The 16,468-nt window shown below is 35.2% G+C and overlaps 1 protein-coding gene across 2 annotated transcripts in view; it reads right to left on the bottom strand.

Moving 5' to 3' along the window:
• The window catches only part of Fign (fidgetin, microtubule severing factor), a 118,940-nt gene extending 103,481 nt beyond the window's left edge, over positions 1 to 15,459 (bottom strand). The window contains exons 1-2 of one of the 2 annotated variants that reach the window (XM_027938037.2): positions 15,020 to 15,459; positions 14,074 to 14,243 (exon numbers count right to left, since the gene is read on the bottom strand). In XM_027938037.2, the coding sequence (XP_027793838.1) occupies positions 14,074 to 14,098 (25 nt within the window). In that variant the 5' untranslated portion in view covers positions 14,099 to 14,243; positions 15,020 to 15,459. The remainder of the gene's footprint in view (positions 1 to 14,073; positions 14,244 to 15,019) is intronic. The other variant, XM_071619127.1, reaches the window with a different exon arrangement.
• Positions 15,460 to 16,468: the final 1,009 nt, after the last annotated feature.

Below are 16,468 nucleotides of genomic sequence, written 5' to 3'. Positions count from 1 at the left end.
AATTAATTTCACATAAATCTTGTTTACTAGTACTTTGACTGAATGTCAACCAAATCTAATCCTCAAGGGACAAATAGGTGTTACCTGCCAGACAGACTTGTGCCACTTAGATAAGGATCTGGAGAGGGATTTAAATTGGTTCACTTAGATGATATCTGTATAGAACTACCAACTGGCCAATTCAGAATAAAGGTACTCTCAGTGTCATCACGTTTCAACACATACACACACACACACACACACACACACACACACTCACACACACAGTTGTATTCACCTGAAAAAAAAATGTTGATTTTAGATTTTAATATAACAAATATAAAGTTTATATTCTTCAAGAATTGTCTTTTCTACTCCTAACTAAAATTTCAAATACTAACAGCTGTCAACTACGCATATGAGGGGTAAAAAAAAAAAAAAAAAAAACCTGCAACAAAATAAACCATGGACCACTGACTTTTAACCATATTTGATGGTACCAATTTATATCACTACCCTCTCAGAGGCATCCTCCAATATTACACTGTGAAAAACAAAAGGCATTTTAGGTACAAAGAAAATACTTCATGGATAATTTTATCCACTTCATTTAAAAACCCACAAGTTCCTGATTACAAATCAAGTACAATATTAAGTCTTTATCTTTTTAAATATTCCCTAGATTTAGTATGGTTGTTGGCAAGCAACCATTAGAAGAAGGCTTTAGCATTCCTGGTCTTGACTCTCAATCTGATGGATTTGAATTTGTATTTTAGCAATTTTAACTTACTAGTTTTTCATGGAATGGTTGCCAGAAAACCAGAGGAACTGATTTAACAAAGAAACTAAACACATGGGTCTTTGTTGTAGTCACACTGCAAAAATTCTTTTGCTACTTTAAACATTGTTTTGTAGTCTTTATTATTCTACCTACAATGTACTCATCACTGTCTAAGCTCTTTGCTTGAGATGCAGTGTCTTGAATGTAATTAACTAAGCAAAAGGTGTCCCACTGTAACTCACTTAATGACATATTTTTGTCATAAGCCAGATTCAGCAGTCAGCACTACAGATGCTTTCTTCCACACAGACTATACAAGATCAACTTGCATTTCAACATGAAGTGGTAAGATAGCATCTAAAACTTTTCAGCTCTGAAGACCCAAAATTAGAAGGAGACTAGTGAGCTTTCAATAAAGGTTATGAGTTCATGGGTTTCCCTAGTAAAATGATGTTTTTCAAAGAATGACAATAAAGTTTTTGTATTTTTTTTTTGGGGGGGGGGTTGTTTTGTTTTGTTTCTGGGTTCTTTGATGAAGATATATGAACAAATGCTTTTCACTGGTGCATTTTCTTGCTTTAGAAACACAGAGATGAAATAGAAACCTTATAAAATAGTGTTGACTAATTATAATTCCAACTTTGTGTCAAATGGAGTTTCCCTTAGAAAATATTTATAACATTATTTGTTGTAACATTAAGTGACAGATTTGAGAAAGAAACTGATCCTTCTCCAAGCCCACAAACCCAACTGGTAAAGCAACTGAACCACAAGAAGACAGAGGTCATTGGGTGTAATTCCAGATAACTTGTTTACTGCCCAGTATTTAGTACAAAATAAATTAATAGTGTCAGATGCTAAAGAGAACAAAAAAAGTACCAATTAAAATGTTAAGCAAAGACATTCACAAACTGCAGAGTCACAGAAAGTTATCAAATGTATATCAACTAGTTTGCATCTCACACCTTATCACCATAAGTACCATCAGGTTCCCACAAAATCTGCTTTTAGTACCTTTAAGGCACAAATTTACTCCCAATTTATCAGAGAAAAGGCAAAATAGAAAGACATACTCAAGTTGCTACTGATTTCCCATGCTCAACCAAAGGCTGAATAAGCAAATGTCAATCAACCCAATGTTAGCATGAAGTTGATCAGTAAGTCTCATTATTCTATACTCACAAATTGTTTTTTGAGAAGAAATACATGAGAAAAAATTAAATATGTTCAGAACAGTGATTTGATGCTATTTGTTATAGCCCATAATCAAAGTAGGTTTGAATTTTGTGTTTTGTGGGATTTAAAAACAACATCATAAAGTTGCTTTAATAAAATAACTTAGGTGCCCTCCTATCCAGAGACATAAAATCAGAATGACTATAGGCTTATTTTCAGGTATACAATTACAAAACTATTTTTCTGAGTTATAATGTGTCTTTAGTAATTACATAATAATATAGGGATTTCAATTTTTAAAATGAAATACACAATTTTAATAGCTTTGTTCTTTAAATATTTTCAGAGGCATCTTTTGATTTTTTAAAGTAAATTTAACATAGTGACAGTCTCCATAGCTTTTATCAATTCCATTTACCAAATATTCATCAAACACCTGTTATAGACTTTATACGATATATACACGTTCAGGAGATCTAAAATAAGAATGATTTGATGTGTCTGTTCTCAAGGAATTTACAATTTCCTAAAAGAGAAACATGATTAACTATAAAAGAAAGATAATGATCAAAAAAAATATATTTTTAAAATGTTCAGATAATATTAAGTAGATGTGAGAATTGACCCTGATTATTGACTCATGGAGGCTTTTACAGATGATCCAACTGTTGGCCTGGATACCAAAGTAATGGCAGGATTTCACCAGATGAAGAAGGGCATTCCAGGAGTAAAAAGACCAAGTAAAGTACAGAAAAGAGGGAAAGAGAAAATCACTTTGGTGGAGGTCCAATTTTCACCCTAATTTATATATAAATATATATACATATATAAATATATATATAAATATATATATATATATATACATGTATATATATATATATGTGTATATATATATATATATATATATGTATATATATATATATATACTATCTATGTAGATAGATTGATATAGATAGATAGATAGTATTTAAGGTCCATAATTCCGATGCCTAAATTAATCTGATTATCAGTCTTTTATTTAAATCTCTCACTGAAGAAAAGTATCATCCAATTAATATTTATCAACTTTCCAGATATTAGAATTATTGACACTGTTGTTTGCAACCAATTAGTAAGCAAAGTTGATGAATAGTTGCCATCCCCTTTGAAGGACTTAACGAAGTCCTTGATCTTCTTTCATTGTCTCCAGAACAATTTCTTGAGCTTCTTTAAGAGAAACAGAAACTTTTTTGTCAGTCATAGGCCACTAGCAAGGCTCCAAGTTACTCAAATTCACTAGGCCATGACGAAGCAAGAATTAGTTATATAGAACTGCAAGAAATTTTACTAGTCATTGAATCATCTCCCCTCTCAGAAAAAGAAAACTGTGGTTCAAAGAGGCTAAGTGACTTGCCAGGGTAAGAATACCATAGCCTTGGGGCTTCTGTTGACACTTTTCCTCCTACTTATAACTTTCTGGGGCCCTCTTAGCTGTCCACTGTAGGAGGAATCTAGAGAAGCTGTTGTACTATCTCTAGTATATGTCATCAGGATGCTCAATTCAGACTGAATATCCCATTTTAATGACTTCAAACCAGAAAGAAATGTTTTTTAAACACAGAAAATTTCTGGAGCTCATGAAACCTCATGGTTCAGAGAAGTGATTCTCAATCCTAACTTTACTTTAGAATCACCTGGAAAACAGAGAAGAAACAGGCCATTCCTCCAAACTCCATTTAACTGGTCTAGGGTAGTGCTAAAGGAAAAGAATTTTACTTCATTTGTTTGGATTTTGTTTTCTTTTTTAAGGTAGAATTAAAAAAATCAACAACAAATTTTGCTTGGATAAAATCAAATAATACCTGTATCTATTTCAATAATCTGAACCCCTATATAGAAATAACTACATTTCTTTCCAAAATAAGCTCTAAAATAGGTTCATCTCAGTCCTTAGTGGACTTTCTTCTATTGGTCTAAGCAAACTGAGGATATTGGGGGAAGAAAAAAAGATTCTCCGAATAATATGAATCATCTTTAAAGGCATATGTGTTTTTATACCTATTTAAATTATGGTGAGTAAAGCAGGGAATAAATAGTTCTTTCATGTAGATGATCATAAATCCCATTATTCAAAATGTGATTTAGAATCTGCCATTTTTAAAAAGGATATCATAATTTGTTCAGATTATAATACTGCATCCTATTTCATGTGTACTAGTCACTAATTCCTAATAAGTGATCAGTTTTGCACATAATTATTTTAGGATTTGATTTGTAAAATTGCTTATATAATTTTTAGCAACAGCCCCATGAAAAAAAGTCCTTAGCCTTGCCTCAACAACTTTCCCTAATTTTCTTTCCTTTTAACTGTTTCCTCTATTCTTACAAGTTGCCTTTCATGAGAAAGGGCAGTTTGCCCAAGACAACAAATGCTACTTGCCTTTCCCCTCCTCCACTACACACTCTAACATCCTCTTAATTAATTCATACTACCTTCTCGTGGTCTAAATATCATATGCTGGTGGCTCAAGGGAAATTTGATTATCCAGATGATCAAGTAATAACCAGCCTTACAGATAAGTACAAAAAAAAAAAAAGTCCCAGTCACTCAAAACAGTACACAGGTAGGTGGTAAAATTAGAATCCCAATCCAGTAGTGGGAGACTGACTGAGACAGCAGGGTTCTTGTTGAGTACACAAATAGAAAAAAAAGAGGCAGAAAAACTTTTTACCCCTACCCCTAAGCAAGTATTCCTGCAGAGTTGGCTATTAGAAAATACAGATAATATTTTTAAAAATATGTATTGAGGTACACATATGCATTACAATTATACATCTGCAACACCTCCCAGATGACAGTTTAGTGATGGGGCATTTTGGCAGGATAAATTTCAAGGACATATTAGATTGTGGCAAAATTGCAGATTTTTACCCATAATTATAAAAATAATTATAAACAAATCTAAAGCATACATTGTACTGTGCTCTTTGGATTTCCCTGTGAGGTCTTTTTACTTTGCTCTAAATCTGAATAAAACGAGGGAGAAAGCACAAAACAAAACAAGCATTGTTATACTAAATATGTTCATTGAGGGATTTATTAAAGACAAAAATAATAAAGAACTTTCTATATTAGATTTTTCCTAATACTTAAATTGTTTAAATATTATTGATAAACATTTTACACCTATTTTAAAAAAAACACAAAAGAGATTCAGCTTATTATACATTTTTTTCTAAAGAGACACTAGCTCATACTAGATGTACCTATGACTCTACTGTTTTAACATACATGATTAAATTTATACCAATAATGAGTTGGTTGTTATACCCAAAACATATTTTCCAAATTAGGGAATAAATACTCTTTGTATTCATATTACACTTAGAATTCCACTCCCCCAAGAAAAAAACAAAATTAGCAATGTCCATATAGGTGTATGAAATTTTAAAAGCTGGTGATATTCCCCTCATGTCAGACTAGGATTCAGTCATTTAGAATTCCATATCAGCATCCCCCCTCTAATGCTTCTTAATCTTTTGAGTAACGCAGACCTCTTCTTCAAAAGAGAACTATGCACTAACACCATTGGCCAAGGATACTATGGTAGGGGTAGGGGGGATATGACCCACATATTTTGTATCTTGGGCCTAAAATTGGCTCCAGATTTGTGAGTCAAGGACAGAAAGTCAGTTTCAATACAGATGTGTTTTAAAAAGTAAAAAATGGCTATTATTTTTAACAAGTTACATATTGGGTATTATTCTGTAAAAATGAGTCATAAAATATATTTTAAGTACTTAAAGTCATGAATATGTTTTACTCTTTTACCTCTGCTTGAATGTAATTTTTCATTTTCCAGGAACGGATACATTTTCTAACTAACCCTGTTAACCTAATTACTCATAAAGAAATACCAAAAGTGTCCCTGACATCAATACCTTCACAAAGAAATGTATCTATGCACATGCACAAGAACATATTCCATTTAGATAATCAAAACTATAACTTTTATTTTTAAAATGTCCTTAGATCCATGTAATTCCTAGCAGTGAAATTTATCAAAAGGATTTAAAGTTTGCAAACAGTAAGACTGCTCTATCAAAAATACCCTCCTTTCTTCATCCATACACTTAAATTCAGAGTATTAACTATTAAACATAAAAGACTAATAGCACTCTGTTTATTTAATAGTATTTGTTTGATCTTAAAATGGGGATTATAATGAAAATGCCTTCAATATTATGGGAACCTTTTTATCCTACTCAGAATAATTATCTTGTAAGATTAAAATCAGTGAATCATACCTAATTAAGATTTACAATTTAGCATCATTGAGGTATATGATCTAAGAGAAAGTGTTTAGTCTTAGCTACAATTTGAAATAGAAAAAGAGAAGCAAATACAGGAGAAATAAAACAGCTATTTTTGCCATAATAATGGACCATATTGCCACATATTTACCCAGATTCCAGGCTTATTATTTTTCAAGTTGAACATTGAATATGAGAATATACTAGAGGATAGGAGTAAGGTAGGGAAAAAAAAAAAAAAAACCCTCAATTGAAATTGTCCTAGAGAATTTGTAAACAGAACACAGAACATTTTAAAATTTGGAATGGGACTACCTATTAAAATATTTCTAAGTTCGCAGTGGCTTTAATGCAAAAAAAAAAAAAAAATTCCTAATTTGTGGGGTGAATTTTTAATTAAATGGGAGTGTTACAATAGTTATTTTCCAACTTTGTTTCATTAAAGTGCAAATCAATTTAGAGAGCAATGCCTTGTTATTACACAGTACAAAGAAAAGGGTTTTCTTCTGAGAAGGTGTCATATATAGTATTTCTTACCACAAAGTCTGACAAGGCATTCAAAATAAGTTCAATTTTTTTTTTATTCCTCAAAAATATCTTTAAAGCCCCCACCTCCACCCCAGTCTTGGAATACATAAAAGAATACTTTTCTCCAGCTCTTTGATATTTCCTTTCCTGGCAGAGTCATCTGATGTGAGAACTCTCTTTTGAAAATAAATGGTGCAACTTCAAGTGCACTTAGATCCAGACTTTCTGGACATTCCAGCATATCTCAGTTTGGATTTGAAAAAGCTGCTTGACTTCAAAATTCAGCTTTAGGTATCGCAATATAAATCTTGATCTGCTTGAGAGGTCCTTGGGAAACTACAGGGTGTTTTGTACCCCAAATTGCACAGATTATGCAAATCAAAGGGAAGTAGGATTCATACCTGGTCAATATAGCTCAGGGAGAAGGAGGTTATTACAATTAAGTTGAGAAACTGAGTTCACAACTTGAATACTATATGATGCAAAGTTTGTGTCACTGCATGAAAGAGTTACTTTTCATCTTTAACACAGCTGTCACCACATGTTTATATAGCTACAATGCCACTTTCTAATGTCAAAATATCAATACTGATACTATCATAACAAGGTAATTATTTTTGTGTTTGCCCCTCTTTCCTGTCACTCAATGAATTGTGCTTTTAGTTTTGTAAATGGTTAGAATTTTCTATATATTTAGATAATTTAAGATTCTATATTAAAAATACTTATTTCACCTGTGCTTCTATCCTTGGGAGGAGGTGGATATGGTACCTGGCAAGAGAACCTCCCAGGCTCTTATTACAAATTCCACTGAAATAATTCTACTATGATTACTCTTAGCTTGGGGAATAAGTACTTAAGTATCTACCTGACTGCAAACAATTAAAAACAAAGTTCCTTTTAAAAATATTTACTTAAAAATTCATGGGATATATCAGAAATAGATGAGGCAAAGGGCAGCCTAGGATAAAAGCAAATAATTCAAGTACCAGCTCATGGGAAAAAAAGGGGGGGGAAGAGATACCCAAAGATCCATTTTTTTCCATCAATTCTCTTACACAACTCCCATTAGTATCTCTTTAAGTGAAGACATTTGGAATAACTGTGGAATGAATAGTCAGTCTTCAGGTAGGAAGCCCAGTGCCTTCCCCAGAGATGGCCCAAGAGAAAAGTTGGCAGGTGGTGAATACAGGTCTGGCTCCATTCAGGTACACAGGCTCCACTCACAGAAGGACCCTTCATCTGGTTGAATGCTCTGCCGTAGCTGTCTTGAAATTTTTAGTAACTTTTGAACAAGATACCTCACGTTTTAATTTTGCATTAGGTCCCAGAAATTATGTAGCTGGTTCTAGTTGAGGGTGACGGTATTGATTGATGGGAAGAAAAACAAGTCAAAGTAATCACAAAAAAAATAGTATATTACATTATATAGAAACTCATGACTTCACCCTGCATTATTTTTTAAATTTTATTTTGGATGTTATCATTTCCATGAATAACATTTTCTCACAAACCAATGCATGAAAGTAGAGGTCACTCATTCTCAGATGCATTTACATTCATGTGTATGACATATAATTGTCAGTTATTTAAAAAGCAACCAATTAACATAAGGCAAACAGTTGAGTGGGGAAAAACAAAGATGGGTGGAGTAAAGTGTAGTTTCTGTTCTCCCAGTAATATATCCACAATTAGAATAGAAAAAAATATAAATTATCAGCAGAAATCAAAATTCATTAGAAAGAAGTAAAGTATTTTCAACATTAACATTCTAAGGAGAGGAAAATATTTTGTAGGTATTTTAAATTTTGTATTAGGGAAATTGACCAAATTATGTTAATATTGTAAATATGTAACAAAAAGCCCACTTCTGTGTACATCTGTATTATGCATCAACAACAACAAAAAATCTTGAAAAAATAGATTTTGTATTCTGTGGCAAAAAATAAAAAAACTTTATTTTAAATTATGTATTAGTAAATCATATACCACTAATGACTTTTAATAAAAGCTATTCATTTGATGAAAATGTGAACAAAATTCTAACAAGAAGCAAATTTTCCAATCTTCCTAAAAAAGTTTTCCCAACACAAAAATACAAATACCTAAGCTGAGTTATAGGGTAAAAAAGTTTAACCTTGGGCCTTCATATAATAAATCATGCATTCTACTTTCAAGATATATCAGTTTAAAAAATGATTGAAAGAAGTGATACTACAAATGGTTTGTGAAAGTCACAGTAGCTAAAATATGAGCAAACATATCCATTTATACATATATTTATCATAAATACATCTGAATTGAAATTCTCCTCTAGATTTCCTGCTTCTGATTTACCCTGAAACAAGAGCCCACCATATGCAATGTTAAACGAAGTGTCAATATTCAAATAACAAGACAACAAGCAGATTTGTTGCATAAAATATGTAAATACCATTAACAGACAGTGCCATATGATATCTTCTGTTTTGATGGTTACTGATCACCTATCTTTTTTGCCTCTTCAGCCTCAGCAAAGACTGGTCTTGTCAACAGGTGCTGCAAGAGGATGTGCTGTCCTAAGGCAGAGCTAAACAGGCACCTGTGGTGTTGGAGTAAGGAAACAGTACACCCACCTGCCTTTGAGTTGTTTCAAACTTACCAATACAACATATTTTTGCCCATTCCTTATTTTTATTACCTACTTTTTTTTAAGTAAGCATCTCTCAAATATAATTGCCTTTTAAATGATAACACCAAAAAAATCAAAAGAATCAGTAATCAATAACCATATCAAAGCAGCTATGCTTGAGTTTTCTACCAGGAATTAAATGGAAAAGTTAATAATAAAAAAAGATCAGAAAAAAGAAAAAGTAACAAGATAAAACCAGGAAAAATATTGGGTGCTAAACTGAACATTTGCTTGCAGTCTTAAAAAAAAATTCCATTAAAAAAGAAAATAAAACAAACAAAAAGGACAACTTAGGTATCATTGTTCTGTGTGTATAGGTTAATATTATTTGAACTTGCTTTCAAGTGGTTCAAAAAAAATAATTTCCAAGTTCAATTGATTAGTAAAACATTAGCTTTTGTTTATCTCAAAAGAAAGAGAAAATTATATTAAGTTTTTTAAATTGAGGGAGGAAATTGCATCATTTTCTGTATGATTTACTTATTCTATTTTATCAAGGATTTAAAGAAAAGCAGATATGCTGATTAATCAAGTCTTGCCCATCAGTAACGTAGTCAATATTTCCGCAAATGTCTGCAGAACAATTTCCCCCAATCAAAAATTTATAAATCAATTTAAATTCCTGGTAATTAAATTTACTAGCTTGACAACAATAAATGTGGTACTTTATAAAAGTAGCATATGAAATTTGTACTCAAGAATATATTGATCAAAGGTAAAACAGCAAACATTTCTATTAAACCAAGGTTCTTAGAAGAAATTAGAAAGTTTGGAACATAAATGCCTGCAATTGTTTCAAATGCAGTAATAATTTTGCTTATTTGGTCCATTAAAACTGATTACTTAATTAGGCAAACATTCTAGGCTTCTAAACACTCACACAGACAGAAAGGGAAGCCTTGGCACAGCCGGTCTACACCTGAGATGAGAATTCTGAAAAATATTGTAGAGACTCAAACTTTTTGGATCTGGCTCTATGCAAAACTTAAGCAAGGAATTAAATTCTAAAAAGTGGCAAACTGAAGCTTAGGGAAAAAAAGAAAATTCACCTCTAATAAATTATTCATTTATCTTTTCAGCTTGCTTATGTTTTAAACTATTTTAGAAATGGCAAGTAATAATACAGCTTGTCTCTATGGATTCTTGAAAATACTAATTCTTTTCTCCCCTTTGGTCATACTCTCGTATTATCTAAAAGTAATTAATGAAATTTCTGCTGTTTTGTATCAGAAGTACCTGCCTACAAAATGATTTCCAAAGTTCTTAACATGAATGAAAACAACCAAAAAGATTTTCTATCTATAGAAAAAAAAAAATAGCACTGGAAACTCAGATGCAGGAATCTTAAATATAATTAAAGAAAAAAATCCTGTTTACACTTAGAAGATATCACATATAGTTTTAAGAATCTTACAGATTTGATACAGTCAGGAGAAAAAAAAATTCAAAAAAAAAAAAAAAAAAAAGAGATTTCTTAAAATAATTGCAAGGAGACCCTATAAACTATCTTTTCAGGAGAAAAGCAAAGCAAGTCAACTCACATGCACAGCTTCCAAACAGAAGTCTTACCCTCTTCCAGGAAAACAACAATGAGATTTTATTACCCTGCTATGATTCTTTCATTTCAGACATGATTAATTAGCAAGTATTACACTTCTCAAAACTCCCACCACACTCTCCTCTCCTTATTTAACACTCCTACATGAAAAAACAAGTAGCCACCAGCAGTATAAGACAAGTATCCAAAAACTATTTCAAAGAAGGAATACTTCTTTCATATCTTTGCCTCCAAAAATAAGCAGGATGCTCTTAACTGCTTTCACATTTTTTTTAAAAACTTGGTCATTTCCTTAACGATACCTTTTGAATTCTAAATAATAGATGCAACATATTCAGTATTTAAGAATATATGACATGTTTAATCTGATACCTCTATTTTCAGGCTGAAATTCCAAAGAATTTGTAATCCATGCAGCTTACACTGATAAGTATCCACATGCACAATTAATAAACAATAGAAGTGCTGTATACAATCTTATTTGGGAACACAGTTTCCATGGGAAAAATGTTTCTTTTCCAAATAAAAGCAAATTTGTCACAAACAAAATGAAGTTAGTAAACAGGAATAAAGAAATAGAAGAGGGAGTGAAGAGAGAACTCTAAAATTTAAATGAATGAAAAACCTCTGACACTCTTCATAGTCTTCCAAACATTTTTTCAAAATAATTTTCCTTTCAAACAATCTATTTCCAAAATGTCTATATTAAACAAAAAAAGCTGAATGTATTACAAATGTATATTCTAACTATCATCAAGTTTATGAAGCCTGGGATTTCCCCTTCAGCCTTTCAACTGTGATGGCTTGAAAACTTTACACACAGTACAATACTAATAAATAGATCTTGTTGGTTCCAGGAAACATTTTTTGAAAAGAAATCTATACTGGTCAAAATATCTTTGCTTTTTTTTTTTTTTTTTCTGTTGTATTAAATTTAGGATCAAAAACATCAAAGCAGCTTCCACCTCGGACCTAACTTTTAGAGGATCAATGTGACAAGGCAGTCCCTGATAGATGTTTCTCTTGATAAACGACTTGTTCAAAAGAGACATTGTAGCTTTCATTTCCTGACCACAACACACTTTTAATTTGCAACAGCAGAGCTGCCAGAATGTGAGTGCTTGCCCACTTTCTAGCCTTTTAGGTTTGTAGCTGTTTCCTTTAGGCCACACATTGGAGACAAACAAAATCTAAAAATAATCCGAGTAATAGAATTAGAAAATAGGAGTCACAAACACCACTTTCTACATATACACAAGTGTCTCCTGTGTATCTCTCTCTCTCTCTCTCTCTCTGTATACATATACTTACCCCCCCCCAAAAAAAAATTCTAGTGTGTGATAACAAGACTCCTCCTTATGAACATCATTTGCACATCAGACATTTAAACACACAGAGAAATAAATTATGTGACTATTATTTAATAGTAAGTAGAAGACTTGGGGGGAGCAATTTGCACATTTACATCTGCAGTTAAATGTCATGAATTATATGATTGCTATGCCAGCATGTTTTTTATATATTATTACAATGATTATTATTACTACTACCCAGAAATCACATTTAAGTATCAATACAGTGAACAGTCAAACCATCCAATTTCTGCTCTCAGCACATTGTCCGAGCTCCGATTTAAAATTTATAAATGTAATATCCTCCTCATCACAGGCAGCAGCCCAATCTGCTCTGAATATATATTACAGCTTTAACATCACAGAGGGAAATCGCCCATCTGGCAATCCCATTCGCTCCAACAGCTCCGGGGGAAAAAAACCTGTGCTCTCTCCTCCTTAAAACATTTCTTAGGGCAAATTATGTGCATCTAAAATAAACAGTCTTCTTATTGATCGCTTCAAAGTCAACAAGTTCCAAATGCAAAATTCAATCAAATCCTTTCTATCGTGTAGAGCGGTGTGTGTTTAGCTCTATAGTCACCAGGGTCCAACTAGAAGTGCATGTCGCGCAACGGGTCTTGAAGTCCCTTTCCTCGTATTCACATTTGTGTTATGAGAGAGCAGTGACCACGGCCACACTACAGATGCCTGGCAGCTTTGCCCCCCTGTTATTTCTTTCTTTCATATTCTCTCCTTTTTTCTCTCTTTGCGGGAGAAATTCATGGTGTTGGGATAAATGTAACAGACAGCAACAACAACAAAAAAGAAAAACAGTTTAAAGTGGACATATCCTTTGATTATGCAAAACACTTTAACATCTTTTTGTTGTTGTTGTTCCCTCTTAGTCTTAATTGAATATCACACAGTGTACACACAGCTCGGCCACAAGAGCCATTGAAAACCCCTCTCACTCCATTTAACTGACTTTTTTTTTTTTCCCAAAGAAAGAGGAAAGAGCAATTTCAAATGAAGTCAATTTCAGTGCCTGATTATTTAATTCTGTCACAGGTTAAAAGTAAAAAGCGCTGACAGGCAGACAAGTAAATGGCAAGGAAAAAAATTACCACTGTTTCTTGGAATAAGGACTTTGAGCAGTGAAAATATATAGTCTGTTTTTATGTAAAAGATATACCTTCATTCACTCACCCCAAAAAAACTACACAGAGGAACCGATCACTCCACAAAGTACAATCATCAAGAGAGCAGATAGCCAAATTGCAATGATAGGTTGAGAAAGAAAAAGAGAATTTCACCCAGTTCTGTGTGAGTACATATATATACTTTCATTAGTTAGCAATCTTTCTCCACACTCCCGCCCTCTCCCCTCTGCCACCCACCTCCTCAAAGGAAGAAAAAAAAAAAACCCACACTGAGTTTAACTAATTTACATACTATTTGACTTCAGCGTTATGCAGTGCATTACTAGTAACATGCAACTTCAGGATTACAGCTAAACCCAATAAAAGTGGACTCAAGTAATATGTTAATCAAAACTAAAATACATAAACAAGTGATAACAAACGCAAAAAAGCATGGTGACAGATTAAAATAAACATATACATTTTTTTTAAATAAAAAAGAATTAGGTATCATGAACATCTGCTTCTCAAGCAGTCTTCAATGGTTTTATCATGCTATTTAATTTGTCTTTCCTATTTAGATGCAAAGGAAGTAAATTCCAAAACTGACATACCATAAACACTGGTGCTACTGATCATTTCTTGCTGGCAGCACAAAAAGCTGAATTGGATTTCTCACAAGCAGGAATTCCAAAGGTTGCTTTTCATTAAAGCCACTTTTCCTCTCAGCTATCAAATGTCACTGCCTTGAAACGTGGGCCCTTTCGTCAGGTATTCATTTAACCTACATGCATATAATTAAGGGGGAAAGCAACATCAACAAAAAGGGGATCTCAGATCACAGGAGAAGAAAGAAAGGAAAAAAAGCACATGACCAGGAATGCAAGTCCATGTCAATTTCACTCACTCCCATTGAAACTAACAAGAGCTCCGGGGAGGACGGTAATAGGATCAGTGGATTGTATATACCATTAAATTATACATCTTTCTCTCCCTTTCCTTGCCAACAATACGCCCACCACGCTGTACCCCCTCCAAATGATGTGCTTACATTTTTTTGCAACCGATCTTGTGACATTTTTCTGGTTCCCCCAGCCACGAGATTGTAATTTAACCTCAACTTTTCGTGTGTGTGCAAGATTCTTATTTACACTTCTTATTTACTTAGAAGTTAGTTCCCGAAGAAAGTCTAGCCCCACCCTATGGCTCCGCTTTCTTTTTATTTTATTTTTGAAGTAAAAAAAAAGATAGTAATAAGTAAGCCCAATATAGCGAAAAACGAGATTCTTTCAATCGCGAACTCTTAATCCCATACTATTGTTACAATGATTAAGCAGCTAAAATATGCATTATAATGTTTCAGGGCTACTTTGTACAGAGAAATTAGACAGCAGGTTGGCGTACCGAATAGAAACGAATGCAAATTAAATTTAATGTTTACGGCACAACTCGGAGATCTCTTTTTATTACAGGTCTTGGATCTATTTATATTCTTTAAAAATAAAACAAAAACAAAATCAAATTTAAACAGATGGTAGAAAACTACGAAGCTCCTCTTACCTGAACGCGCAGAGCGAGAACCCGATAGGTTAGCGTAGCATCGATCCGATGTGTTTGCTGATGAATGGAAGCTAGGGTTAAGTGAAGGTGCCTATGATTTGAAATCATTCCAAGTTTTTGAAGGGAAGACGGACTGCAGCCTCTGCCATGTTGGAATTTCAAACCCAAAACAGCTGCTTGGAAGGAGCCAGCATGCCAGAGGCTGAGCGCAGGCGCAGAGCGCCGCCGAGCCAAATTCAAATCACTTTCACACTAAGAGCCAAAGATCAGTTTTCAAAGGAGAGAGGGAGAAAGAGACCGAGGCTGCCGTGAGGGAGAGAAGACGGGAGGCAGTGGCGAGAGGCGGGCAGTGGAGAGAGACGGGCAGCGGGAGGACCGGGAGGGAGAGGGAGAGGCGCACGGAGCCCGCGGAGCTGGAGGGGGAGAAAGGGAGGCGGGAGGCGAGCTGGCGAGCGAGCTAGAGACGCGCCAGAGATTCATGGGCAGGGAGGGCTCTATGGCCGCGCCGCGCCGGCCGGCCGGCCGCTCGGGTCATGTTACACGGCCGGGGCCGCCGCGGCCGCCCAGCCTCGCCGACGCGCTCACGCTGCCCGGAGGGGGCCCCGAGGTCATGATTACGCGCGCTGGGACTCGGAGCTCTCCCTGCCCGCACTCTCGGGAAGCCCAGCCTGAGGACAGGAGAGCGACGCCTTAGTGGGAAGGGGCCTTTCTCTCCCACGCGTGACCGGCCAGCCCTTGCGCTCATGAGCCAGCCTCGGAGGGCCCGGGACAGGGCTGCGCTACTCGCAGCCCTACGGGGCCTCTCCCTGCCAGCCCCGGCCCTCTGGACAGCTGCGGCCTGTCCACCCTTCCCCAGCCTCCCCTGGACTCCACGAACAGGACAAGGTCTGGCCCTGAGAGCCAGGACCTCTCCCTCACCTTCCCCTGGGCCCCCAGCACCAGCTAGAAAATGACTTTATCTGCCAAGAAGAGGCAACTTCGGGAGGAAAATCTGCATTAAGCCTGTTCTCCTCCCCCTCCTCCCTGTGAATAAATAAAATCATAAGTGTCTAGGTGTGCGGTCCCCTCTCAAGCTCCCTGGCTCCCCTCCCTACCTCCCCCAGGCGGCTCTGGCAGGGGAAAGCAGCGCCCCGGGGACCCCAGTGTGGGCTTGCTGGTGCGCAGGCATAGACGTTAGGCTTCTCCTTTCCCAACCCCCCTCTATGGAGCAATCTGGGGACCCAGGAGTGGGAAGCGAGTAGGGGCTTTGTGGTGCTGGGAGCTGAGGAAGAATGAAATGTGCAGTTGAGTGTGTTGCTCGCATCCCAGGGAGCAATGCAGTGCTGATTGTCTGTTGCTGAGATAGTCTTTTGTTCCGAACATAAGGTTTAAGAAACACACACACGTTTTCTGGGGTCTCTTGTTAGATGTAAATGTGCTGCATCCAGACGCTTACTATGCAGTGTAAGC

The sequence above is a fragment of the Marmota flaviventris genome, chromosome 11, assembly GCF_047511675.1.
Source record: "Marmota flaviventris isolate mMarFla1 chromosome 11, mMarFla1.hap1, whole genome shotgun sequence".
Taxonomy (NCBI): Eukaryota; Metazoa; Chordata; class Mammalia; order Rodentia; family Sciuridae; genus Marmota; species Marmota flaviventris.
Note: the sequence above shows the minus strand (reverse complement) of the source record. Positions and strands in the feature narration are given on the sequence as shown.